Below are 27,360 nucleotides of genomic sequence, written 5' to 3' on the forward strand. Positions count from 1 at the left end.
AAGAGATCATTCACAATCAGAACCCCATTCCTGTCTTCTCCCTATATCCTTTGACTCCGCTATCTTTGAGCTGGATCTAACTCTCCCTTGAAAGCATCTAGAGAATCGGCCTCCACTGCCTTCTGAGGCAGAGAATTCCACAGATTCACAAATCTCTGTGCGAAAAAGGTTTTTCTCGTCTCCGTTCTAAATGGTCTACCCCTTCGTACACACAATACCCGTAGTCAAGATCTAGCCCTGGTCTGTGGCGCTGTAAGGTGGCAATTATAACGTTGCGCCATTGTGCCGCTCACCAAGTTTTTGAAGGAGAAATCCCGGGGATCTCTACATCTTCTGGATATAGGCAAATGCGCGGAGTATATTAGCAATTAAAGATAAGCACATAAAATATTTCAATACGAAGATGTACCTGACTGTTTTAAATCACCCCCAATATTTTAAGGCAATTTAACATCACACTCCTTCACTCATACAATTTGCCAAACACATTTTCTTTGCATTTGACCCATTACAGTCAATGCAGGTCTGATCTATGTACTTTCACCCAACAATAGCAGAAAACGTTGTAAGTTTTACGTCATTCGAAGGACATTGTGACGCATGTTCAGGGCTCCGGATTGCACATTGGATTGTATAGTGTTTATAATATTATGCCAAATCCCTTCCCAATCTTCCACCTATACGGCTGCCGGGTTGTTCGAACTGACAGCATTAATGATTGTTGTGTAGCTTCGCCGACATAACTTTTCTGGATAGAATTTCCTCAGGTTTTAGATTGTTTGGGTCACCGGAGTAGATGTCAATCAATAGTCAATCAATAGTCGTTTATTTGTCACATACACATAAATGTGTAGTAAAATGAAACATTACCCGCAGTTGAACAATAAGACCAATAAGAATAATCAATAAAAATGCAATAACACATACAATCACAAACTAACACAAAACAAAAAGAAACATCCATCACAGTGAGTCTCCTCCAGTCCCTCCTCACTGTGATGGAAGACCACAATGTCTTTTCTCTTCCCGTGCCGTCTTCCGTCTTCTCCCGCGGTCAGGCTGTTGGAGTTGCAAAGTCGGGGCGGTCGGGGCTCCCGACATTGAAGCCCCCGCCGTAAGTAATCTTTTAAAGCATTTACTCGTGGGCGTTGGTAGAGTTAGTAGACGGTCGTTATTGGCATACGTCACGTTATTTTCCTCGCACTGTAATGCTCGAGGTTTCGTTGATGCAGACGGAGAGAATAGACAATTGACTTGAAAAGTTGCGAATGTCAGCGAAGACAGTTGATTGTCATACTGTTTTATCCGGGCCGGCCGTTTTAGCAGAATATACCGTCGTGAAAGCAGATCTGAATTCTTGCAGTAAGATCTATGAGATTGACCAAGAAGGGTTTCGAGGACGTACTCTGTTAAACGTTTGATGCCCTGGTGGAACTTTATCTGCCTTTGTTTCCAGTTGAGATACGTCGTTGCCATAGATCCCTCCCGATTTCGACGAGACATGGATTGCATAGTTTTCATCGAGTTATAAAGTGTACATCGTATGTTCCTCTTGGGCGTATTACTTTTACCGTGTTCATTATGTCTGTTAAGTGTGGAAAACAATGCACTACAAGGGATTTCGTGTATAATACACAGCTATCCGTCTTTTCACGGCATGGAAGGAGGCCACCCTTCCAATGCGCAAAAAAACCCCAGAAAATGTAGAGACAATCAGCAGGTTATGAACACTTCAGTGGGAACAGATGTTTTTTTCTATTTCAATTCATGCCGGAAACTTGTTCTTGAAGTAATAGGCTGTGTCTGGTATTCGTTTCTATATTTAGTAGTTTAAATGCACATCCACATGAATAATAACCTCTGGAATATTACCGGAAGCTCCCGCAAATCATAACTAAATAAGTGACAAATAGATTAATGTGAGAATAATATCCCATTGCTCATGGTCTGTTCTATTCCAATAATAAACAATGTTTCATAGATCTAATACCATACGATACGATAATACTTTATTGTCAAACCTAGTCTATTTTTTTTTCTTGCATCTCAGCAGCTCCACTTGCAACATCAGCAAAGACAAAGAATGTAAGACAAGAAACGAGGATACATATATTCACCATAACATTACAATCACAAATGACGACACATTCAAGACCCTTAAACGTACATTTGATCTGGGTTTAAGTTCTATGATTAGTTTGAGGATTAACTGGTGCACAAAAGAGTGCTTCAGTCTAACCTTATTAAATATTACTACCCTGTACATCCGATTTAATGGCAACAATTCGTATTCACTGTTCAGGATATGGTCGGGGGTCAGAGACAATGTTGTTGGCCAACCTTAGCATGTTATTGTGGTAGGCTGATTCATAGAGTTTCTCAAGGGGTTAACCGACGACCTTTGAGCAGATTTTCATTTGGTGGGGCAGTTTTGACTTTAAAGTGGTGGACAAACACGTGTACCGGGTCGTATTACAATACTGAAAAACACTCATGTAACCCAAGGGAATTAAACTGTTCATTTAATTAATCCTACAGTGCTGATGTCACGTAATGTGTTTGCTCCTCGGGTGATAGAAGTAAATTATCCCATGTGGCATTTCGAACGATTGTATAAAGGGTTACACTTATTGCACTATATCAAAGGCTTGCATGTCGGAAGAAGAACACCACAGGTTCTGATAGAAAATGCACGGACAAGTGACGGGCCGATTCTACGCCATATACTATCCCGTTCTGGCAGCTATTGGTGTTCCAGGTAAGGGTCGTGATAAATACAAAGATCCACAAGCAGATTGGTTTTATGTTAACTCTTAAAAATAAGAGATTATTCCCTGCAGAAGCAGCATTCAGCTAATTCGAGAAACATTATCTGTCCAATTTACGTTGGCTGCGAAATCAGATATTTGGTAACATAGAAACATATAAAATAGGTGCACGAAGAAGCCATTTGGCCCTTCGAGCCAGCACCGCCATTCATTGTGATCATGACTGATCATCCACAATCAGTAACCCGTGCTTACCTTCTCCCCATATCCCTTGATTCCGCTAGCCCATAACATTTTGAAAGGAATTATATTTTCCATGAATTCGTGCCATTGGATTATAGGCGGCAGCCAACGGTACAACATAGCGATTTGGCACATAAACCAGCGCCAAATGGTTCAGCATTAATTGCATTGAGCATTTTGAACGTTTCAGCTTGGTTCAAGGAACTGTGATCTGTTTCTTCAAAGAAACAGACTTTGTTCCAGTCGTAGTAGGGCAGTAGAAGCTTAATATAGTCAACAAATTCTGAAAAGAGATTGTCAATCTATTTTCCCAAAGTGAGGCAATTGTACAGCCGTTCGCTACGAGGCCACACTTGGCGTACTCTTGTACATTGGAGGCCACACTTCAAGTACAGTGGAGTCCACAATTGGATTACTGTGTTCAGTTTTGGTCAGCCTGCTGTCGGAATAATGTCATTAAACTAGAACAAGTGCAAAGACAAATTATAAGAATGCTGCCAGAACTCGAGGGTCTGAACAATAGGGGGATGTTGGGGAGGCTAGTACATTATTTCTTTTAACGCGGGAGGCTGAGGTGTATAAAATCATGAAGGAGATGTATAGGGTGAAAACTCTGTATTCTGATTACCCAGGGTATGGGAATCTAAAACAAGAGGACTAATGTTTAAGCTGCGAGGAGCTACCACTAGAGGTAGTGAATGTCTATACAATAACAGCACTTAAAAGTCACTTGGAAGGTTCACGGATAGGAAAAGTGTAGAGCGATATTGGCCAAACCCGGAAAAATGCGAGGAACCATGTTGTTCCGCATGCACGTACTGGGCCGTACTGTCTGAATCTATGATCTTATGACTCCGTGTTCGGAAACGACACGATAGCGCACGGTAGCGCAGCGGTAGAGTTGCTGCTTTACAGCGAATGCAGCGCCGGAGACACAGGTTCGATCCTGACTACGGGTGCTGCACTGTAAGGAGTTTGTACGTTCTCCCCGTGACCTGCGTGGGTTTTCTCCGAGATCTTCGGTTTCCTCCCACACTCCAAAGACGTACAGGTATGTAGGTTAATTGGCTGGGTAAATGTAAAAATTGTCCCTAGTGGGTGTAGGATAGTGTTAATGTACGGGGATCACTGGGCGGCACGGACTTGGAGGGCCGAAAAGGCCTGTTTCCGGCTGTAGATATATGATATGATTATGATGATCACACCTCTTCTCGCGCATGTGAATATAATACTCGCCATGATTATCCAGTTGTATCTCCTCACAATCCTTTCTTCGAATAGAAGTCATGATCATTTACTCCGAGTAGAAACATAAAAAAATTCACAGCTAGAATTAATTAGGGTTAAGAAGTTAGCGATATGAAACGTCACCCGTCTATCTTGTTATTCTCTACCTAACTACTGCCTGACCCGCTGAGTTCCTCAAGCACTTTGTGTTTTGTGACGTGCCCTGTCTACCCCACTCGGTCAGATCTTTCAAAAGAAAATAATTGAATCGTTTATTAGTTTCTCTATTGAGATGCTTAGAACTATATTTTGCACTCTGAGTCATTCCATCTGCTCCAAATGTTTTACTTGGAGCTTGGTTTTATTATCTTTATATACAGTACTATCTATTTTCATTGGATAGAATAACGAACACAGCTTATCACTGTACCTCGATGGACATGAGAAGAAAACATCTATAGATAATGCTAAACCGAAACCTCGACTTCTTCTGAAGCTACATTGTCAACGCACGGTTCATTTGGTTCGGAATCTCATATAACTTGTTTATTCTTTAACAGGTAACTTGGTTACGATTGTGATCCTATCTCGTGGAAAATGCGGCCTTACCAGATGTATCACTAAATATCTGGTGGGCATGGCGGTGACGGATCTTCTGGTCCTTATCACAGCGGTGATATTAAACCGCATCAGGGCTATTTATTTTCCGCTTTCTTTCCTTTCCATTACTCCGATATGCAGCTTCAGAATTGTTATGATTTACTGTGCCAGGGACAGCTCGGTTTGGCTAACTGTCGCTTTCACTTTCGATCGATTTGTAGCTATTTGTTGCCAAAATATGAAAACAAAATATTGTACTACGAGAACCGCTGTCGTGGTCATGGCGACGCTTTGCGCTTTGAGCTGTTTAAAAAACATGCCTATGTATTTAATATATGAACCTTTGTATACAGTGAATGATGTTCCGTGGTTCTGCAATATCAAGCGAAGTTTTTATTCTGAAAATTTATGGATTGCGTATGACTGCATTGATTACATTTTTAACCCAGTCGTTCCATTCTTCCTGATGTTGCTGTTAAATGTTTTGACTGTGAAACACATTCTGGCAGCCACCAGAGCCCGTAAAAGATTACGGGTTCAGAGCAATGGAGAGAAACAAAATGACCCCGAGATGGAAAAGCGGAAGAAATCCATTGTCTTGCTTTTCGCTATCTCGAGCAGTTTTATCGTGCTGTGGACTATCCCTGTGGTAAACTTCTTGTACGTGCGATTTACGAACAAGAATTATTCCGGAGGTTCCAATCCCAATGACCCAAGTTTCATTCTTCAGGAAAGCGGGATCATGTTACAACTCTTGAGCTGTTGCACCAACACCTGTATTTACGCAGGAACCCAACGGAAATTCAGAGAGGAAATTAGGAAAGCATTGAAATACTCAATCAACCAGATCACTAAAATAATAAAGTAATGAAAGGCGCTACAGTATGTTATTTACATTCTGTAAACGGAGCGTTGTCACGTTTCTCAACCCATATATCCTCCTTCCTGGGCATCTCGAGTTTGATTTCGAATTCGCTACTGGCATTCACAAGACCGAGATTCTTGTTGACTTCAAAAACAAATTTCTGTTCATACCACACGTGGTTACATAATGACATTCTCAATAACAAATTGTATTTTGGTGTAACATTATCTGCAACTTCTGGATACAGAATATTCGGTTTGTTCTTTAATGCACCTTAATAATTATTGGCATTGGTAAATTTTACGCTCTGTGTACAACTGCCGAACCGCGCTGCAATTGCATCCATTTTGCAGCAGAGGGCTTCGGCAAGTTTCCTCGCATGCTCAATTCCAAAAGGCATAGCAAGCTTCTGTCATAAGAGCATACTCGCACAACATCGCAGAATGCAACTTTTCTTCCAATTTATGAAAGGTGAAATATGATGCATTTAAAATAAATCAGATCTACTAATACGAGCAGCAACACGAGAAGAATTATTTGGAATTTTGGCATCAGAAGTGGGTATGTGAATCTCTTGCTGATTTCCGAAAATATGCAAGTTCGCATTGGGAACTTTCAGGGTAAGGTATACTGTATAGGCGGATCTGCATTTATCTTAGCATTTCCCAAAACCAATACTGAGCCATAGTACAAGCAACACATAATAAAATGCTCCCTCGCCCACGCGGTCAATGTGAACAACCAAGCACTGATCATTATGAATCCTATTTTAATCTCAACATGTTCCAAACAACTCTCGCCTACCCCCAGATCGCACCGCTCACCTACATACTCGGGTAACTTACAGTGGCTAAATAACGACATATCTGTGACGTAGGAGAAACCCGTAACAACTGGAGGAAAGTCATGGCGTCACGGGGGGGGGGGGGGGGCAGCACATCTGGATAATACTGGGGTTTCTGGGGTATGCAGTACAACTCGTTGCAGAATTGTGTGATTTTCCAGTTGCATTTTAGAAGAGAAGATACATTCATTTCATCTTTATGCTTGGGTACTTTGCGCATGGAAGTTAGAAATTCAAACATATTTGGAGCACATGTTCAAAATGTTTTGATATCTTAGCATGTTTTTCGTTGCATGCAAAGATCGTGTTTATTTTGCGCTGAACGTATTTTGAGCGAAAATGGCAATGGCGCGGACATATTCGAAAAGCATTCACTGACTGGACACATTTGAATATATACAGGTAGGTTGGAGAATTGTTTGATAAACCTTCAAATACCGTTTTGTTCACAACAGTGCAAAACAGATGGACATTTTTACATTGACATAATGTCCATCGATTTAACATAACAACTTCCTCAGAGGGCGCAGGATGTTCGCAATATATCCATATAATAACCATATATCAACTACAGCATGGAAACAGGCCCGTTCGGCCCTACCAGTCCACGCCGACCACTCTCTCTGACCTAGTCTCATCTACCTGCTCTCAGACCATAACCCTCCAATCCCCTTTCATCCATATACCTATCCAATTTACTCTTAAATAATAAAATCGAGCCTGCCTCCACCACTTCCACCGGAAGCCCATTCCATACAGCCACCACCCTCTGAGTAAAGAAGTTACCCCTCACGTTACCCCTAAACTTTTGTCCCTCAATTCTAAAGTTATGTCCCCTTGTTGGAATCTTCCCCACTCTCAAGGGGAAAAGCCGACCCACGTCAACTCTGTCCGTCCCTCTTAAAATTTTTAAAACCTCTATCAAGCCCCCCTCAACCTTCTACGCTCCAAAGAATAAAGACCCAACCTGTTCAACCTCTCTCTGTAGCTTAAGTGCTGAAACCCAGGCAACATTCTAGTAAATCTCCTCTCTACCCTTTCCATTTTGTCGACATCCTTCCTATAATTTGGCGACCAGAACTGCACACCATACTCCAGATTCGGCCTCACCAATGCCCTGTACAATTTTAACATTACACCCCAACTTCTATATTCGATGCTCTGATTTATAAAGGCAAGCATACCAAACGCCTTCTTCACCACCCTATCCACATGAGATTCCACCTTCAGGGAACAATGCACAGTTATTCCCAGATCCCTCTGTTCCACTGCATTCCTCAATTCCCTACCATTTACCGTGTACGTCCTATTTTGATTTGTCCTACCAAAATGCAGCACCTCACACTTATCAGCATTAAACTCCATCTGCCATCTTTCAGCCCACCCTTCCAAAAGGCCCAAGTCTCTCTGTAGACTTTGAAACGCTACTTCATTATTAACTACACCACCTATCTTAGTATCATCTGCATATTTACTAATCCAATTTGCCACAGCAGCATCCAGATCATTAATGTAAATGACAAACAACAGTGGACCCAACACAGATCCTTGGGGCACTCCACTAGACACTGTCCTCCAACCTGACATACAGTTGTCAACCATTACCCTCTGGTATCTCCCATTCAGCCATTGTTGAATCCATCTTGCAACCTCACTATTAATACCCAACGATTTAACCTTCTTAATCAACCTTCCATGTGGAACCTTGTCAAATGCCTTACTGAAGTCCATATAGACAACATCCACAGCCTTGCCTTTATCAATTTCCCTGGTAACCTCTTCAAAAAATTCAAGAAGATTAGTCAAACATGACCTTCCAGGCACAAATCCATGTTGACTCTTTCTAATCAGGCCTTGTTTATCCATATAATTATATATATTGTCCCTAAGTATCTTTTCCATGAATTTTCCCACCACAGACGTCAAACTAACAGGTCTATAATTGCTATGTTTACTTTTAGAACCTTTTTTAAACAAAGGCACAACATGCGCAATGCGCCAATCATCCGGCACCATCCCCGTTTCTAATGAAGTTTGAAATATTTCCGTCATAGCCCCTGCTATTTCTGCACTAACTTCCCTCAAGGTCCTAGGGAATATCCTATCAGGACCTGGAGAGTTATGCACTTTTATATTTTTCAAAAGTGTCCGTACCTCCTCTTCTTTAATCCTCATAATTTCCATCACTACTCTACTTGTTTCGCTTACCTCACATAATTCAATATCCTTCTCCTCGGTGAATACCGAAGAAAAGAAATTGTTTAATATCTCCTCCATTTCTTCCGGCTCAGCACATAGCTGTCCACTCTGACTCTCTAATGGACCAATTTTATGCCTCGCTATCCTTTTGCTATTGACATATCTGTAGAACCCTTTGGGGTTTACTTTTACATTACTTGCCAAAGCAACCTCATATCTTTTTTTCGCTTTTCTAATTTCCTTCTTAAGATTCATTTTACATTCTTTATATTCCTCAAGAACCTCATTTGCAGATGATACTAAGTTGGGGGGTAGTGTGAATTGTGAGGAAGATGCAATAAGGCTGCAGGGTGACTTGGACAGGTTGTGTGAGTGGGCGGATACATGGCAGATGCAGTTTAATGTAGGTAAGTGTGAGGTTATTCACTTTGGAAGTAAGAATAGAAAGGCAGATTATTATCTGAATGGTGTCAAGTTAGGAGGAGGGGGAGTTCAACGAGATCTGGGTGTCCTAGTGCATCAGTCAATGAAAGGAAGCATGCAGGTTCAGCAGGCAGTGAAGAAAGCCAATGGAATGTTGGCCTTCGTAACAAGAGGAGTTGAGTATAGGAGCAAAGAGGTCCTTCTACAGTTGTACCGGGCCCTGGTGAGACCGCACCTGGAGTACTGTGTGCAGTTTTGGTCTCCAAATTTGAGGAAGGATATTCTTGCTATGGAGGGCGTGCAGCGTAGGTTCACTAGGTTAATTCCCGGAATGGCGGGACTGTCGTATGTTGAAAGGCTGGAGCGATTGGGCTTGTATACACTGGAATTTAGAAGGATGAGGGGGGATCTTATTGAAACATATAAGATAATTAGGGGATTGGACACATTAGAGGCAGATAACATGTTCCCAATGTTGGGGGAGTCCAGAACAAGGGGCCACAGTTTGAGAATAAGGGGTAGGCCATGTAGAACGGAGATGAGGAAGAACTTTTTCAGTCAGAGGGTGGTGAAGGTGTGGAATTCTTTGCCTCAGAAGGCAGTGGAGGCCAGTTCGTTGGATGCTTTCAAGAGAGAGCTGGATAGAGCTCTTAAGGATAGCGGAGTGAGGGGGTATGGGGAGAAGGCAGGAACGGGGTACTGATTGAGAGTGATCAGCCATGATCGCATTGAATGGCGGTGCTGGCTCGAAGGGCTGAATGGCCTACTCCTGCACCTATTGTCTATTGTCTATTGTCTACTCCCTGCCGCTTATATTTATTGTATATCTTCCTCTTTTTCCGAACCAAGTGTCCAATTTCCCTGGAAAACCACGGCTCTTTCAAATTATTATTCTTTCCTTTCCACCGAACAGGGACATAAAGACTCTGTACTCTCAAAATTTCACCTTTAAATATCCTCCATTTCTCTATTATATCCTTTTCATAAAACAAAATGTTCCATTTCACTCCTTTTAAATCCTTTCTCATCTCCTCAAAATTAGCCTTTCTCCAATCCAAAATCTCAACCTTTCGTCCAGATTTGACCTTCTCCATAATTATATTGAAACTAATGGCATTGTGATCACTAGACCCAAAGTGCTCCTCAACACATACCTCCGTCACCTGACCCATCTCATTTCCCAACAGGAGGTCCAACACTGCCCCTTCTCTGGTAGGTACCTCTACGTATTGCTGCAAAAAACTATCCTGCACACATTTTACAAACTCCAAACCATCCAGCCCTTTAACAGAATGTGATTCCCAGTCAATGTACGGAAAATTGAAATCACCCACAATCACTACTCTGTGCTTACTACTAATATCTGCTATCTCCTTACATATTTGCTGTTCCAAATCTCGTTCCCTATTTGGCGGTCTATAATACACCCCTATTGGGTGGCGGTAGCGCAGCGGTAGAGTTGCTGCTTTACAGCGAATGCAGCGCCGGAGACTCAGGTTAGATCCTGACTACGGGTGCTGTACTGTAAGGAGTTTGTACGTTCTCCCCGTGACCTGCGTGGGTTTTCTCCGAGATCTTCGGTTTCCTCCCACACTCCAAAGACGTACAGGTATGTAGGTTAATTGGCTGGGTAAATGTAAAAATTGTCCCTAGTGGGTGTAGGATAGTGTTAATGTGCGGGGATCGCTGGGCGGCACGGACATGGTGGGCCGAAAAGGCCTGTTTCCGGCTGTATATATATGATATGATGATGATATGATAAGTGTTGCTAAATCTTTCTCATTTCTGAGTTCCACCCAAACAGCCTTCTAGTCTGTCCTGCCAAAGCACTGCTGTGATATCCTCCCTGACAAGCAATGCAACACCCCCACCTCTTGCCCCTCCGATTCTATCACATCTGAAACAATGAAATCGTGGAATATATAATTGCCAATCGCAATCCTCCTGCAACCATGTTTCACTGATCGCCACAACATCATACTTCCAGATATCAATCCAGGCTCTAAGCTCATTCACCTTTCTTACAATGCTCCTAGCATAAAAATATACACATTTAAGGGACCCATCATTTCTTATTCTCAGTTTATTTCTTTTCACTTCTTTCTCTCCTACATATTGGGTCTGAGTGTTTCCCTTTTCTGCCTCCTGCCTCACCCACTGCCTATTAGCTATCTGTGTTTGCGTCCCTCCCCCCAACCGTACTAGTTTAAAGTCTCCGCAATTACCTTAGCAAATCTCCCCGCCAGGATATTGGTTCCCCTCAGGTTCAGATGCAACCCGTCCTTTTTGTACAGGTCATACTTCCCCCAGAAGAGGTCCCAATGCTCCAGATACTTGAATCCCTGCTCCCTGCACCAGTCCCTCAGCCACGTATTTATCCTCCACCTCACTCCATTCCTATTCTCACTATCGCGTGGCACAGGCAGTAAGCCTGAGATTATCGCTTTGGAAGTCCTTTTTTTTAACTCTCTTCCTAGCCCCCTAAATTCTCCTTTCAGGACCTCTTCCCTTATCCTACCTATATTGTTGGTACCTATATGTACCACGACCTCTGGCTCCTCTCCCTCCCCTTTCAGGATATCCTGGACACGCTCAGACACATCCCGGACACCGGCATCAGGGAGGCAAACCACCATCCGGGTCTCCCGACTGCGTCCACAGAATCGCCTATCTGACCCCCTCACTATAGAGTCCCCTATCACTATCGCTCTCTTCTTCCTTTCCCTACCCTTCTGAGCAACAGGGCCGGACTCCGTGCCAGAGGCCCGGGCGCCGTCGCTGCCCCCAGGTAGGCTGTACTCCCCAACAACACCTAAACAGGAGTATTTATTGCCAAGGGGTACATCCACTGGGGTACTCACTAGTCCCTGCCTCTGCTCCTTGCCCCCCCCCTAACCGTGACCCACTTGTCTACCTCCCGTGGTCTTGGAGTGACCACCTCTCTATAACTCCTCTCTATAACCTCCTCACTCTCCCTGACCAGACGGAGGTCATCAATCTGCCGCTCCAGGTTCCTAATACGGTCCCTTAGGAGCCCCATCTCGTCGCACCTGGCGCAGATGTGGATGTCTGGAAGACTATCAGACTCCCAGATTCCCCACATCCGACACCCAGAACAATAAACTGCCCTGGCACTCATACTCCCCAAACAAAGCCCCGTGCTCGGTTTCTAAACCTACCGCCCGGCCGCTACTCCAACCGCTCCAACCGCCCACCCAAAAGAACTGAGTGATCTCCTGGGAGAGGCGAAAAACCGGATTAAAAAACCCAGGCCAATTTGGGAAAATAAATCCTGGAAATTCCTCTCCGACCCCAAGCTAGGCGATCGAAACTTGTCCGGGAGATCACACAGGTCTTACTCCTTACTAACTCCACACAATACTTCCCAAGCAACACAGCTTGTTGCTGCTGCTGCTGCTCCTGCAGCTACTGCAGCTACTGCTGCTGATTGCTGCTACTGCTGCTGATTGCTGCTGATTGCTGCCTCTGCTGCTGATTGCTGCTACTGCTTTCATAGACTAATAAAGAATACCGATATGAGGTGCTGTTTCTTCAGTTTGTGTATGGCCTCACTCTGGCAACAGAGGAAGTGTCAGGACAGAAAGTTCAGTATGGGAATGAGAAGGAGGGTTAAAATGGTTAGCAATCGGGAGTTCCTGCAGGCCTTGGCGGAGAGCGCGCAAATGTTAGGCGAAACGATCGCGAGTCTACGCTTGGTCTCGCCGATGTAAGGTGGCTCCATAGGGAATACCGGAAACAGTAGACGAAGTTTGAGGAGGTGCAGGTCAATTAACGGTTAAACATTTCCCTTCCTCCTCTGATCTGGCACTTTAAGCTCTGGCGATCACAAACATCAAATGGTCACGACAGCAATCCAATTGGACATTGTTTTACATGCTTTGGATGCAGGAATCGAATGCAGTAAATATTCAATATTTCACCTCGTTGACTGGTGAAGGTGCTGTCTTCATATTTCGTTCCTGCACCCTCAAGCCCCGATGACTCCAGCTTTGTGCTCTCACCTGCTTCCATTCGCACAAGGTTTCATATTCCCCTCCCATTTGGTTCTGGTTTCCCATCTACCTCCTCTTATAAGGTTCCACATCAACATCTTTGCTTATCCGAGACGAGCATTTTCACATCCTGAGTCGCCAGTTATTAACCTCCATCCTCAGCTCTACCTCCGCCACCCGAGCTTCAACTGACTTAGTCCCCTTTTCTGTTTCTCCCCACAAACGTTCAATAATCTGAAAGTGTTTAAATATCGCAATGTGCACCTGCAATTATTTGGCAATTAGTTGGCAGTGGGTACGGGCAGGGGATTGTACAGTTCATAGGCTGAGCGGGATCTGGCTTAGTATTTCCCCGAACCTATACTGAGAAATAGTGTCATGGTTACACACAAAACGCTGGAGAAACTCCGCGGGTCAAGCAGCATCTCTGGAGAAAAAGGATGGCTGAGCTTTCGGGACCACAAAATGTGCTACCCGAAACGTCACCATTCATTTTTCTCCAGAGATGCTGCCTGGCCCGCTAAGTTACTCATGCACTTTGTGTCTATCTTTGGTACAAACCCGCATCTGCAGTTCCTTGCTTCTACAATTTTCTCATTGTGTCAGGCAGCCCTCCCTTACACACAGACAATGCGTACAACCATACACTCATCAGCCTAAACCATGTATTATTCTGCCCACGTTACATGCGCCCTACTCCACAGCACAGCGCACCTCCATGCAATGAGTCTGACAGTGGGTAAATAAACGACAACTTTGGGGCGTGGGAGAAAACTGGAACACCACGACTTCATTGGGTGAATGGGCGATCTCTGCACAGCCATAACTCTAATAATCACAGACTCTGGGGACTCTGAGGCTGCAGTTCTACCAGCTGCAGATCCCTTCCACCCTCTGGACTTATTTCATGCATGCATGTTAGAAGATAAATTCACTTGCTCTTCACGTTTGTGTACCCTGTGCTTGCAAGTTGGAAATGTAAATAAATTGTAAAAGTGTAGAATGGAACTGGAGATGCTGTTTTAAAGCGAAGATAGACACAAAATGCTGGAGTAACTCAGCAGAACAAGCAGTTTCGGTGACGTTTCGAGTCGAGACCCTTCTTCAGACTGATGGTCTGAAGTGTGAAGAAGGATCTCGACCCGTATCTCTACCAATTCCTTCCCCCCAGAGAAGCTGCTTGTCCCGCTGAGTTGCTCCAGCGCCTTGTGACAATCAACATATTGTAAGACACTTGTTCAAAATTATTTGTCTTCGTATCATGTTTTTCATTGTATGCGAAGATCGTGTTTATTTTGCGATTAAATTATTTTAAGAGAAAATGTCAATGCCACAAATATTCTCGAAAAGCATTAAATTACTAGACACATTTGAATGTTTTCAGGTAGGCTGGAGAAGTGCTTGATAAATATTCATATGCAATATGCAATATTTTGCTTTCAAAACAGCGCAAAACAGATGAACACATCCAAAACGGAATGAAATTTCACAGAGCTGTGGACATAGACCAGACCATCATACAAAGCAGCCTCTCTTTCAGAAAGATGGCGGCGCTGCCCTAGCAGCTGCGGCTTACCTGCGGTCCGTTTGTCTCTGTCTTTGTTGTTTTTTTGGTCTTAATTGTAGTTGTGATGTCGTGTTTTCGTATTTGTGTATTATATGTGTGTGTGGGGGAGAGGGGGGGAACTGTAAAATTGTAGATTTGTCCCTTCCGAACGGAGACCCGACCTTTGTGTTCTGGGTCGGGTCTCCGTTCCTGCTGCGGCCTACCATCGGCCCAACTCCTGGAGCTGGCGGCCTTCAGGGCTCTGGTTCGCAGAGCCCGCGGACCGGACTTACCATCAGCGGAACCGGCCGTCCTCGGAGGCTGCGGGAGCGGCTGCGACTCGCCTTCGGCTGGGGCCGCGTGGATGCCGACATCGGGAGCTCCGGCAGCGGCAGCGGCAGCGTCTTCTCCCGCCCCGGATCGCGGGGCTTGGGTCGGCCCGCCGCGGACATTTAACCGTCCGGCCCGGCCTGAAATAGGCCGCGGGATTTTTCTCTGCTCGGCGGGGGCTTCAATGTCGGGAGCCACGACCGCCCCGACGTGCAGCAACAGCGGCAGCGACAGCGTGTTCGACCGCCCCGGATCGCGGGGCTTGGGCCTGCCTGCTGCGGACCCTTCACCGTCCGGCGCGGCCTGCAATGTGGCAACGACATCAGACTGGCCGCGGGAGAGGACAGCAGGGGAAGGGAAAAGACATTCTGGCCTTCCATCACAGTGAGGAGCGGACTGGAGGAGACTCACTGTGATGGATGTTTCTTTTTTTTGTGTTGGTTGGGGTTGTGTAATTTGTTTGTTTTACTGCTTTTAATATTGGACTGTGGGTGACTACATTTCGTCCAAAAAACTTGTTTTTTGGATGACAAATAAAGATATCTTGAATCTTGAATCTTGAACCTTGAATGGACTCCATCTGCACTTCACGCTGCCTTGGCAAGGCAGCCAGCATAATCAAAGACGAGACTCACCCGGTCACTCACTCTTCTTTGTTCTCTTGTCAAGCAAGAGACACAGACATTTGATACCGCAGGTATTTATTCACAAAATGCTGGAGTAACTCAGCTGGTCAGGCAGCATCTCAGGAGAGAAGGAATGGGTGACGTTTCGGGTCGAGACCCTTCTTCAGACTGATGATACCGCATACCTTCAGCTTCAGGAATGTTTCTTCTCAGCTGCCATCAGGCAACGGAACGATCCTCCCCTCTGCTAGCACGAAGTACGGCAGGTAATTGGTGTACACATGCGTGGGGGGGGGGGGGGGGGGGGGAGGGGGGGGGATGTTGGTCGGCAGTTGGTTGGACAAAGGCCAGCGAAAAGCTCACAGACATGTGAGACGAAATGATGAAAGAATTACGAATTGTGTAGCCAGTAGAAATAATGTAGGTGGAAGGGGTGTGGAAGGCCAGTTGGGGCTCAGGAGAGGGAGAGAGAAATGGAGATAGATGATATGTTGCATGGAGGGGGTGGGGGGGCGGGGGGGGGGGGGGGGTGAGGGGTCTTTTGAGCGTCTTAGGGGTTATCTAAATTGTAGAATTCAATGTCAATACCATTGGGTTGTCATTTACCCAAACTGAATATGAGGTGCTGTTCTTCCATATTGCGTGCAAGCTGGGAATGGAGTAATCCAGGACAGAAAAGGACACTATAGGAATGAGATGACGAGTTAAAATGGCTATCAACCAGGAGTTCCTGTGGGCCTTGGCGGTGAGAGCGCAAGTGCTCGGCGAAACGGTTGGCGGGTCCACGCCTGGTTTCACTGATGATAATAGACAATAGACAATAGACAATAGGTGCAGGAGTAGGCCATTCAGCCCTTCGAGCCAGCACCGCCATTCAATGCGATCATGGCTGATCACTATCAATCAGTACCCCGTTCCTGCCTTCTCCCCATACCCCCTCACTCCGCTATCCTTAAGAGCTCTATCCAGCTCTCTCTTGAAAGCATCCAACGAACTGGCCTCCACTGCCTTCTGAGGCAGAGAATTCCACACCTTCACCACCCTCTGACTGAAAAAGTTCTTCCTCATCTCCGTTCTAAATGGCCTACCCCTTATTCTCAAACTGTGGCCCCTTGTTCTGGACTCCCCCAACATTGGGAACATGTTATCTGCCTCTAATGTGTCCAATCCCCTAATTATCTTATATGTTTCAATAAGATCCCCCCTCATCCTTCTAAATTCCAGTGTATACAAGCCCAATCGCTCCAGCCTTTCAACATACGACAGTCCCGCCATTCCGGGAATTAATCTAGTGAACCTACGCTGCACGCCCTCCATAGCAAGAATATCCTTCCTCAAATTTGGAGACCAAAACTGCACACAGTACTCCAGGTGCGGTCTCACCAGGGCCCGGTACAACTGTAGAAGGACCTCTTTGCTCCTATACTCAACTCCTCTTGTTACGAAGGCCAACATTCCATTGGCTTTCTTCACTGCCTGCTGAACCTGCATGCTTCCTTTCATTGACTGATGCACTAGGACACCCAGATCACGTTGAACTCCCCCTCCTCCTAACTTGACACCATTCAGATAATAATCTGCCTTTCTATTCTTACTTCCAAAGTGAATAACCTCACACTTATCTACATTAAACTGCATCTGCCATGTATCCGCCCACTCACACAACCTGTCCAGGTCACCCTGCAGCCTTATTGCATCTTCCTCACAATTCACACTACCCCCCAACTTAGTATCATCTGCAAATTTGCTAATGGTACTTTTAATCCCTTCGTCTAAGTCATTAATGTATATCGTAAATAGCTGGGGTCCCAGCACCGAACCTTGCGGTACCCCACTGGTCACTGCCTGCCATTCCGAAAGGGACCCATTTATCCCCACTCTTTGCTTTCTGTCTGTTAACCAATTTTCTATCCATGTCAGTACCCTACCCCCAATACCATGTGCCCTAATTTTGCCCACTAATCTCCTATGTGGGACCTTGTCGAAGGCTTTCTGAAAGTCGAGGTACACCACATCCACTGACTCTCCCTTGTCAATTTTCCTAGTTACATCCTCAAAAAATTCCAGTAGATTTGTCAAGCATGATTTCCCCTTCGTAAATCCATGCTGACTCGGAACGATCCCGTTACTGCTATCCAAATGCTCAGCAATTTCGTCTTTTATAATTGACTCCAGCATTTTCCCCACCACTGATGTCAGACTAACTGGTCTATAATTACCCGTTTTCTCTCTCCCTCCTTTCTTAAAAAGTGGGATAACATTTGCTATTCTCCAATCCACAGGAACTGATCCTGAATCTATAGAACATTGAAAAATGATCTCCAATGCTTCCACTATTTCTAGCGCCACCTCCTTAAGTACTCTGGGATGCAGACCATCAGGCCCTGGGGATTTATCAGCCTTCAGTCCCATCAGTCTACCCAAAACCATTTCCTGCCTAACGTGGATTTCCTTCAGTTCCTCCATCACCCTAGGTTCTCCAGCCCCTAGAACATTTGGGAGATTGTGTGTATCTTCCTCAGTGAAGACAGATCCAAAGTAACGGTTTAACTCGTCTGCCATTTCTTTGTTCCCCATAATAAATTCCCCTGCTTCTGTCTTCAAGGGACCCACATTTGCCTTGACTATTTTTTTCCTCTTCACGTACCTAAAAAAACTTTTGCTATCCTCCTTTATATTATTGGCTAGTTTACCCTCGTAGCTCATCTTTTCTCCTCGTATTGCCTTTTTAGTTAACTTTTGTTGCTCTTTAAAAGAATCCCAATCCTCTGTCTTCCCACTCTTCTTTGCTATGTTATACTTCCTCTCCTTAATTTTTATGCTGTCCCTGACTTCCCTTGTCAGCCACAGGTGTCTCTTACTCCCCTTAGAGTCTTTCCACCTCTTTGGAATAAATTGATCCTGCAACCTCTGCATTATTCCCAGGAATACCTGCCATTGCTGTTCTACCGTCTTCCCTGCTAGGGCCTCCTTCCAATCAATTTTGGCCAGCTCCCGCCTCATGCCTCTGTAATCCCCTTTGCTATACTGTAATACCGACACTTCCGATTTTCCCTTCTGCCTTTCCATTTGCAGAGTAAAACTTATCATGTTGTGATCACTGCCTCCTAATGGCTCTTTTACCTCTAGTCCCCTTATCAGATCAGGATCATTACACAACACTAAATCCAGAATTGCCTTCTCCCTGGTAGGCTCCAGTACAAGCTGTTCTAAGAATCCATCTCGAAGGCACTCTACAAACTCTTTTTCCTGGGGTCCATTTCCAACCTGATTTTCCCAGTCTACCTGCATGTTGAAATCTCCCATAACCACCGTAGCATTACATTTTTGACACGCCAATTTTATCTCCTGATTTAACTTGCACCCTAAGTCGAGGCTACTGTTTGGGGGCCTATAGATAACTCCCATGATTAAGTGGCCACATCGAGAACAACGGATACAAAGGATTAGGTTGGAGGAGGTGCAGGTTAGGTAACAGTTAAACATTTCCCTTCCTTCTTTGGTCTGACACTCCAAATTCTGGTGATTTCGGGCATCACATTTTCACGGCATGCTCGGTATTACTTGATATTACTTAGTATAAGAAAATAACTACAGATGCTGGTACAAATCGAAGGTATTTATTCTCGACCCGAAACGTCACCCATTCATTCTCTCCTGAGATGCTGCCTGACCTGCTGAGTTACTCCAGCATTTTGTGAATAAATACCTTCGACTTGATATTACTTGATACTTAGCTGGCTTTGGGTGCACGAACCAAGGACACCGAATGTTCAATGTCCCACCTCGTTGATATCACATTATAATTTGTATTTACCAAAAGCTCAAGGCATGTTAAAACATTCAAATAAAATATTCAGTGTCCATCCAATCAAATGAACGGTTGAGCTTTCCCCTTCCTTCTCCGTTCTAACATGCCAACCTCCGGTGATTACGTACATCAAATGGTCACCATAGCTAAGTCGAATTGGACGTAGTTTTACTAGTCGATGACACCGAATGTTAAATGTTTCACCTCATTGTTCGAAAGTGGCCTTTGTAAATTTACTTGGTGAGGGGGTGAGTAGTGGCATCACTTGATGGCGTGACCTTGATATTTTCTTCCTGTGCTCTCACTGCCCATATGACCGCAGTTTTGTGCTCCCACATGCTTCCATCCTCAATCAGGTTAAGTTCTGGATGCACTTTTCATAAATCAGATCAACTGAAACCAACAGCAATAAGAGAAGAATTATTTGCAGTTTGGGCGTCAGAGATGAGTACTGAAATCTCTTGCAGTGTTTATTAAATATAAAGTAATATGACAGGAATTTCGCTGTGGAAACCTGCAGGTGAAGGTAGAGTGTGCAGGCGGAGCGGTATTTGGCGTAGTATTTCCCAAAATCGACACAGCGAAATAGAGTCATGGAGTAAGACACCACAGAAACAGGTCCTCCGGCCAGCTCGTCAACGAGGAGAACCAAACACTAATCCTATTTTATTGCGCCGTGCTCCCAACAATTTCCCCTACCCCCTTATTGTAACGTTCACCTACATACCAAGGGTAATTTTACAGTGGCTAAATAAACGAACTCTTTGGGACGTGGGGGGAATTCCGAACAACCGGTGAGCGTCATGGCGAGAACGCGTAATCTGTTCACAGACAGAACTGGATAAAGCACGGGTCTCTAGTGATCTGAGGATGCATTTCCACTCGCTGCAGAACTGCGCCACCTTGTGGACGCATTTCGTATGGCAAGAGAAGGTCAATTGCTTTTTAATAAATAGGATATTCTACGCCTTAAAGTTGGAAGTGTGGACATATTGTAAGGTACATCGTTAAAATTATTTACTTTCGTGGCATGTTATTTGTCGTATACAATAATCGTGTTTATTTTGCGCTGAGCCTCATTTAAAAGAAAATCGGTTAAATGCAACAAAAAAATATATATATAAAGGAAAGCTCGAGAATTGATTGATGCAATACCTTTTACCATAATGTCCAGAACAGGTTAAAACATTCAAATAAAACACTTATTGTCTATCCACTCAAATTAACTGTTACCCATTCCTCCACCGATCTGACATGCTATGTTCTGATGATTATGGACATGAAATGGTCACCAGATGTAAGTCCAATTGGACGTAGCTTTACTGACTCTGTGTACACGAGTCAATGGCAGCGAATGTTAAAATATTCACCTCACTGATTGTTCATAATTGGCCTCTTCAAATTTACTTGGGGGGGGGGGGTGTGGTGGAATCCCATGAAAGTAGGCCTGAAGCGCCCGATGGCCCGATTTTGTCCACTCGTCTGTTTCCATCGATCTCTGCCCACAGGGTCTCCTATTACCCTCCCATTCGGTTCTGTATGCCCATCGACTCCTCCTATAAAGTTCGAAATCAACTACACTACTTATAGGTCCCGGCTTTTCACTTCTTGAGTTCGCAGTTATAATCCTCGAGCCTCTGTTCCATCGACAGAAGTTTGAAAACGGACACGTCTAGATTCAGGGACAGTTTCTTCTCAGCTGTTATCAGGCAACTGAGCCATCCGACCAAGACCAAGTTCTTTGTTTCTACATCCAGAAAAAGATGCAGGCTAAAACAACAAGATTTTTCTACCAGTTTCATTATATTGTTCTTTGGTAACTATGACTGGCGTTAATAAATGCCTTCCTGCCTTCAAATTCTGCTTGAATAATGGTGCACATTACCCACTCATCTACCGCTACCGATCTTAAATGTACTCGTATGACCTATGTATCCAATGGCATCACGAATCTTATTGTTTTTCACACAGAAACCTGGCAGCGTCGAAAAAACATAAAAATAATCCGATAACAAACCTTAAGGGCTTCTCAAAAAGTATTCTAAAAAGTGACGACACCCTGCGCATGTTTCTGACAAATAGTTTGCAATTGGCTCTGGGGTGTTCCGTAGTTTGATGAGACAGCCCTGGATAATTTGGTTCAGTTAAGTCATCCTTGTCGATACAGGTTTTAGTTATTTGTATAATTCTGAGCATTTACCCCCTTAATCTTTTCTCCGTGATCTCTATGTTTTAATTGTGTCGCTTTTCTCACCATCAATACACACTTCATGTTTGTATCTCTTCACGCCGGTTCACCTCGAATGTTTGATTTTTAATTTTTTTAAATTTAAGTCTTTCTGACAGCAATTTTTAAATTACTCTTTAAAACGTATGTCACGAGAAATTAGTGTATGTCATATCCGCCAGTGCAGTAACATTAAGGATGGTTCGTTCCATTTTTCCGCACAGCTTTATTTTACATTTCACTAAAAGCAATACATGTGAACAGGGGAATAGTTGCACTTCCTATTTCTGTCGGGAAAGAGTGGGTCCAACAGTAATGTGCATCAATATGCCCATCTCCAAATTCATCACGGGGGAGATGGAACCTCGGAAATATCCCTTTCCATTTGGTAAAAAAAAGGTTAATCTGGAGTCTTTATTGATACATGAAGGTTTGGATTGGTTTCGTTTTTAGGGTACAGATAAACGGTCTCTATTTTAATTTGATTAAATCTACAGCATTACCTGACTAAGTAATGTGCAGCTCATTTGTTTCCCATCTGAACTGTGAATCTGTCTAGTTGACACTCGCCAATTAAGTCAGTCTGTATGGTTGAAGAAGACTGTATGTTTCCATTGCTCGCAATCCGTTATTTATTTGAATGAGTCAATTAATCAATTAATGAAGCAATTAATTAATTAACGAATGGATGAACGAATTAATTCATTAATTAATGAATGAATGAAGGAATAAATGAATGAATAAATGAACGAACGAATGAATGAATGAATGAATGAATGAATGAATGAATGAATGAATGAATGAATGAATGAATGAATGAATGAATGAATGAATGAATACTTTATACTTTATTGTCACATATGGCAAGTCAGAGTGAAATTCTTTGCTTGCATACCCAGGGTATGCAAGTAGTCGCCACATAAGGTGGCTGACACAAGTTACAAAGTATATACAGTATCCGCGCCAGGTCCGCTTTTGTTGTCCCCCTCCCCCGCCCCTTTTACGGCGGCCCTCGCACACCGGGTCCTCCATTGTCCATTGTTCTTCCCTATCCCTCATGGCGCCCCCCCTCCCCGGAAGGGGCCTCCTCATTCCACTTCGTCCTTCCGGTCCGTCGGTCGGCGTCCCCATCGCCGTAACGACCACTCTACTAACGCTGCTGTGTCCTCTCCGCACCCATCAGTGGCGTCGCAGACCCCAGCCACATGGCTAGGTCGACTGGCGGCGCATTAGCTTCAACCTTGGCCGCGGGCTCCGCCGACCCAGGTTCCCGCGAGCTCCGATCCGCGGGGCCCCTCGCCTCGCCGATTCCACCGACCGCGGGGGGCTCTGTCCACGCCGCCTTCGACTTCCTTTACCCTTGCGATCACTGATAGAGTCATCGCAACTTACAGCGACGTTCTCGTCCACTGTTTCACAAAATCTTCAAAGTATTGCAGGAGAAAGTATAGTATATTGGACAAAGTATAGGGCAGGTATAGAGATTGGCCGAATGTCATCTTGACATAAGAAACCAGGTTTTCATGTTGTCAGATATCATTACATTAATTTTATGCGACACAATCGCTTATCTGTACATTTATTAGCAAAATGTAAAGTTGAATGCGTTAGTTTCCAACCAATACAATTAACGGGGATATTATTTCTTTAAAATCAACGCTGTCGTTATCACTAGTATGCATTCTGAGTTTTTTCCCTGAGGACGTTCGGAACTCGATAAATAATGTCCATTTGAATACGGGACTCTGGTTAGTGCGGTGCTTCTATAAAATTGAATTTATCATGATTATCTACGAAATAGATTTTTATCATCACATCAGTGGGTACCAAGCGGTTTATGCAATCACGGTGCGATAACCAGGACCCATCATTCACAGCCACGTTTTTTTTAACAGAACACGTGGGCTTAAGGAAACCGATAGACATTTACAGGTAATTTCCAGAGATCTTTTGCAATTGTCAAGGGTTCATTGAAATGTCGAAGGTCGTGCCGAGACTGTGGTGGACATTGGGCGCGTTCTCAGCTAGTGCGCATTAGATTTCTACCATTCGAGAAGTATTACAACGAGAACCGGAAACACCGGAAGCTGGGTGGATTCTGGCCGAGTATTTGGAAATGCGATTAATATAGAAATGATTTAAATGTTAGTAAGGACATGGTGGGCCAAATAACTCTTTTTGAGGTGTAGGACGCTAAAATACTACCCATACAGACATATTTATTTTGTGGAATAACATCGTTTGAATCTTAACTTGATAGGCTAGAAATTATGACTGACTTTTTCAAAATTTGTAGCCGCATCGAAATGTGAAATAAAACAGTAAACACCAGTAGCCGCATCGAAATATACCAGTAGGTTTTTAAAGCATACATCGTGCTGTACATGTTGGAAGAAAAAGAGTGAAGATACCATTTCGAAAATCGTTCATTACTTTATATTTAAGAACTGTGACTATTTCTCTATGACATAAACGTCGGGAAAATGTATGGACTTTCTGAGAAGGTGTTCGTTAAAACTGAGATGATTGAATAGAGATCGGAGGATCTATCTCGTCCAAATGATAACCTGGGAACAATGCAGTGTCTATGGTATTCTGTGGGTCGTAGACGTTGCCCGTCACGATATACACGGGCATCTCGTCGCCCGTGGTAAACTTGGACTTTGGAGTTACCAGTTGCCGTTTTATTTTACGAGCAAAGTTGATTAAAATAATATGAAACATTTGGATTATTATGTTGAAAAGAATGCGACATCCATGTGATGTACACTGCGAAGAGAAATGAAATGATGCCGAAGGGTTGGAGTAAAACGTGACTCATGATGACGCAAGATAATCTGTTTGTACTCGCGGTGAAGCGGGTTAATTGCCTCAACCCAGTTCTCTAAAATAAGATTTAAGGACCGTCTTAACATTGCAAGCTGCCACAGTGTTGGTTGCCACTGGGAGAGGCACAGTTGGAAAATGCATGGACAAGTAACGGGTCTGGTCTCTATAATATACTACCATTTTCTGGCTGTTGTGGGTGTTCCAGGTAAGGTCCAGCGAACCATGCTGCATTTGAAGATCAATTTGATGTCTGCCTTTCCTTTTCCAAAATAAATAGAATGTAGCTTTTGATTTGTTTGTTGCTCATTAGATATCCTATTCGGATTCTATGGACACAATTTTTTTGTTGCCTTTTTTATAATGACTGTTCAATGCTATCTATATATTACTAAAACTCTCTGTTAGTCTGAGGGATGTTAATCTGAGGGATGTTAGTCTGAAGGATGTTTGCCGATGCCTGTGAACCGTATTTCTGTGCCCTGTCACACGATAGTGCGGCAATATTATGACCACCTTACTCACCTTTCTACTGGGGACCCTTTCATCCAAGTTTCCTTGAAATTGGACTTATATTTTTAAAGTCAGAGAGATTTTAAAGTTAATAAATTCCCCAATAAAACCAATTTCTTGCCATGTTCAGCGTGTGACACCATAATGGGACTCGCCCGAGTGACGGCCAATGAGGGAGGGAGGGGGGTCAGGGAGTCGCGGCCCATGGGCCGGGGGGGGGGCTGACTTTAACAAATGGGCTCCACCCGCGCCCTGCCTTCCACCTGTGGTGCAACGCTGCGCCAGAGGCGGCGGCAGAGGGCAATCACCACCCGATCTCACCCGACCACCTCACTACCAGTTTATCACTAGGTTTGTGGGATATTCCGAAAACTAGCGTTGAAATAGAACAAAACTTTCAAGATTCTTTTTCCTTGCCGGAAAACCATTGAATGCGAACTCCATCAGGAAGCTTTTCTCAACTAATACCCCGGACTTGTTTTATTTTATCTAACCATGTGGCTTCCTATCCCACGGCGTTCTTTTCAATCAGCGTATCCATTCTGCAGAACCACGTCTCTTGAAAAGTCTGAAAGAATCGATTCTCCTGATCAATTGGCAAGATGTTCTTGCATTTCTGCGTTCTGCATTCGCTTACCTGCCTGACTTCGTGTCCTTCCACCGATCAGATCAGTATATTCCATTTAAAATACATGATAGCCGCTTGAAACAAAACAGTGTGCCAGTTTTCTCAGCTTCTGAGGTGTCGCACTCTTTCTTCAGACATATAGAAAGGTTTCTGATCTCGTCGAGGAATTTCAAAACTCTAAAATGCCTCCATCACCATTAACAGTTAGAAGGATATCAAGGCAATCCATGTGCAGGGCTTTCCTTCACAGCGCATACCCACAATCTTGCCCGCGTTTGCCCACTGGGCGTGGAAACATTGAAAGGTATCTTTTTACTCCTGGTCTTTTAATCTGCTCAGTAATTGTTTTCTATTTTCGATCAGGTAATATAGTGACGATTGTGATCCTGTCCCGTGGAAGGTGCGGTCTTTCCAGGTGCATCACGTGGTATTTGGTAGGCATGGCAGCGACTGATCTCCTCGTTCTGATCATGGCGGTGATCCTAAATCGCGTCACTGCCATACATTTTCCAGACATCTTTCTCTCTATCACTCCAGTCTGCCGACTGAAATTGGCTCTAACCTACGCAGCCATCGACAGTTCTGTCTGGCTAACGGTGGCATTTACCTTCAACAGGTTTGTAGCCATTTGTTGCCAAAAACTGAAAACAAAATATTGCTCTCAGAAAATGGCGGCTGTCGTCATTGGAACCATTTGTGCTGTATGCTGTACAAAGAACATCCCTTGGTATTTTTTGTATGAGCCTTTGTACATCATCAATGAAGTCGCTTGGTTCTGCAATCTGAAAGGAAGTTTCTATGTTGAACCTGCATGGATAGCGTTTGACTGGCTTCAGCGTATTTTAAACCCATGTCTCCCCTTCCTATTGATGTTGTTTCTAAATGTTTTTACTGTAAAGCATATTTTAGCGGCAAACAGAGCCCGCAGAAGACTTCGGATCGAGAATAAAGGAGAAAATCAGAATGATCCTGAGGTGGAAAACCGTAAAAAGTCAATCATTTTACTTTTCAGTATCTCAGGGTGTTTCATTGCGTTATGGACAACGTATATTGCCAATGTCATTTATGTGCATTTTACAAAGGTGAATTATACACCAAACACTGTTCTCCAAGAAGGCGGATTTATGTTGGCGCTTCTGAGCTGTTGCACAAACACGTGTATTTATGGGGTGACTCAGAAGAAGTTCAGAGAAGAATTTAAAAATGGTTTAAAATACCCGGTGAATCTCGTTATTAACTTGGTGAAATCATGAAAAAAATTATCATGCCCAATTCGAGCCTAATTTCGTCCCCTCGTCTACCCCGTTAATTCACTCAGCAAGGCTTTCAGAATTACAACATGCTTTCTCCTAAAAGTCGTACGGTCATCTCTTGTTTGAATTACGTAACAACGCAAAAGAACATTAAACTATCGTAAACAAGTCTATTTTAATTTTTCATTCATCCTTTTATGTGTCATCTTAAATTTTCCTCGATAATAAAAGCAACGATGGATTCATTCTCCTTTGAACCTTCAATATCTCCCGTCTTTGGATGCCCAAAGAAAGACGTGCTTGCAATTTTTCTTCGACCAAACTGATATTTTGAATCCTGCGAACTTTGGACCTGTGCTGCCCATATATGAACAACGGAGGAGGCTGGTAGTTACCTAAACTTGGAAAATTCAATGAT

General features: G+C 43.9%; 2 protein-coding genes across 2 annotated transcripts in view; one reads left to right on the forward strand and one right to left on the reverse strand.

Annotated features, from left to right (window-relative positions):
* Positions 1–27,360, reverse strand: part of LOC144601114 (uncharacterized) — a 552,083-nt gene that overhangs the window by 412,764 nt on the left and 111,959 nt on the right. The gene's annotated exons all lie outside the window — the stretch shown is intronic.
* LOC144601202 (putative G-protein coupled receptor 139) lies at positions 24,687–26,942 on the forward strand. Its single transcript, XM_078413175.1, has 2 exons — positions 24,687–24,756; positions 26,053–26,942. Exons 1-2 carry the CDS (start codon positions 24,687–24,689, stop codon positions 26,940–26,942), a joined length of 960 nt encoding a protein of 319 aa, XP_078269301.1.

The sequence above is a fragment of the Rhinoraja longicauda genome, chromosome 16 (assembly GCF_053455715.1).
Source record: "Rhinoraja longicauda isolate Sanriku21f chromosome 16, sRhiLon1.1, whole genome shotgun sequence".
Taxonomy (NCBI): Eukaryota; Metazoa; Chordata; class Chondrichthyes; order Rajiformes; family Arhynchobatidae; genus Rhinoraja; species Rhinoraja longicauda.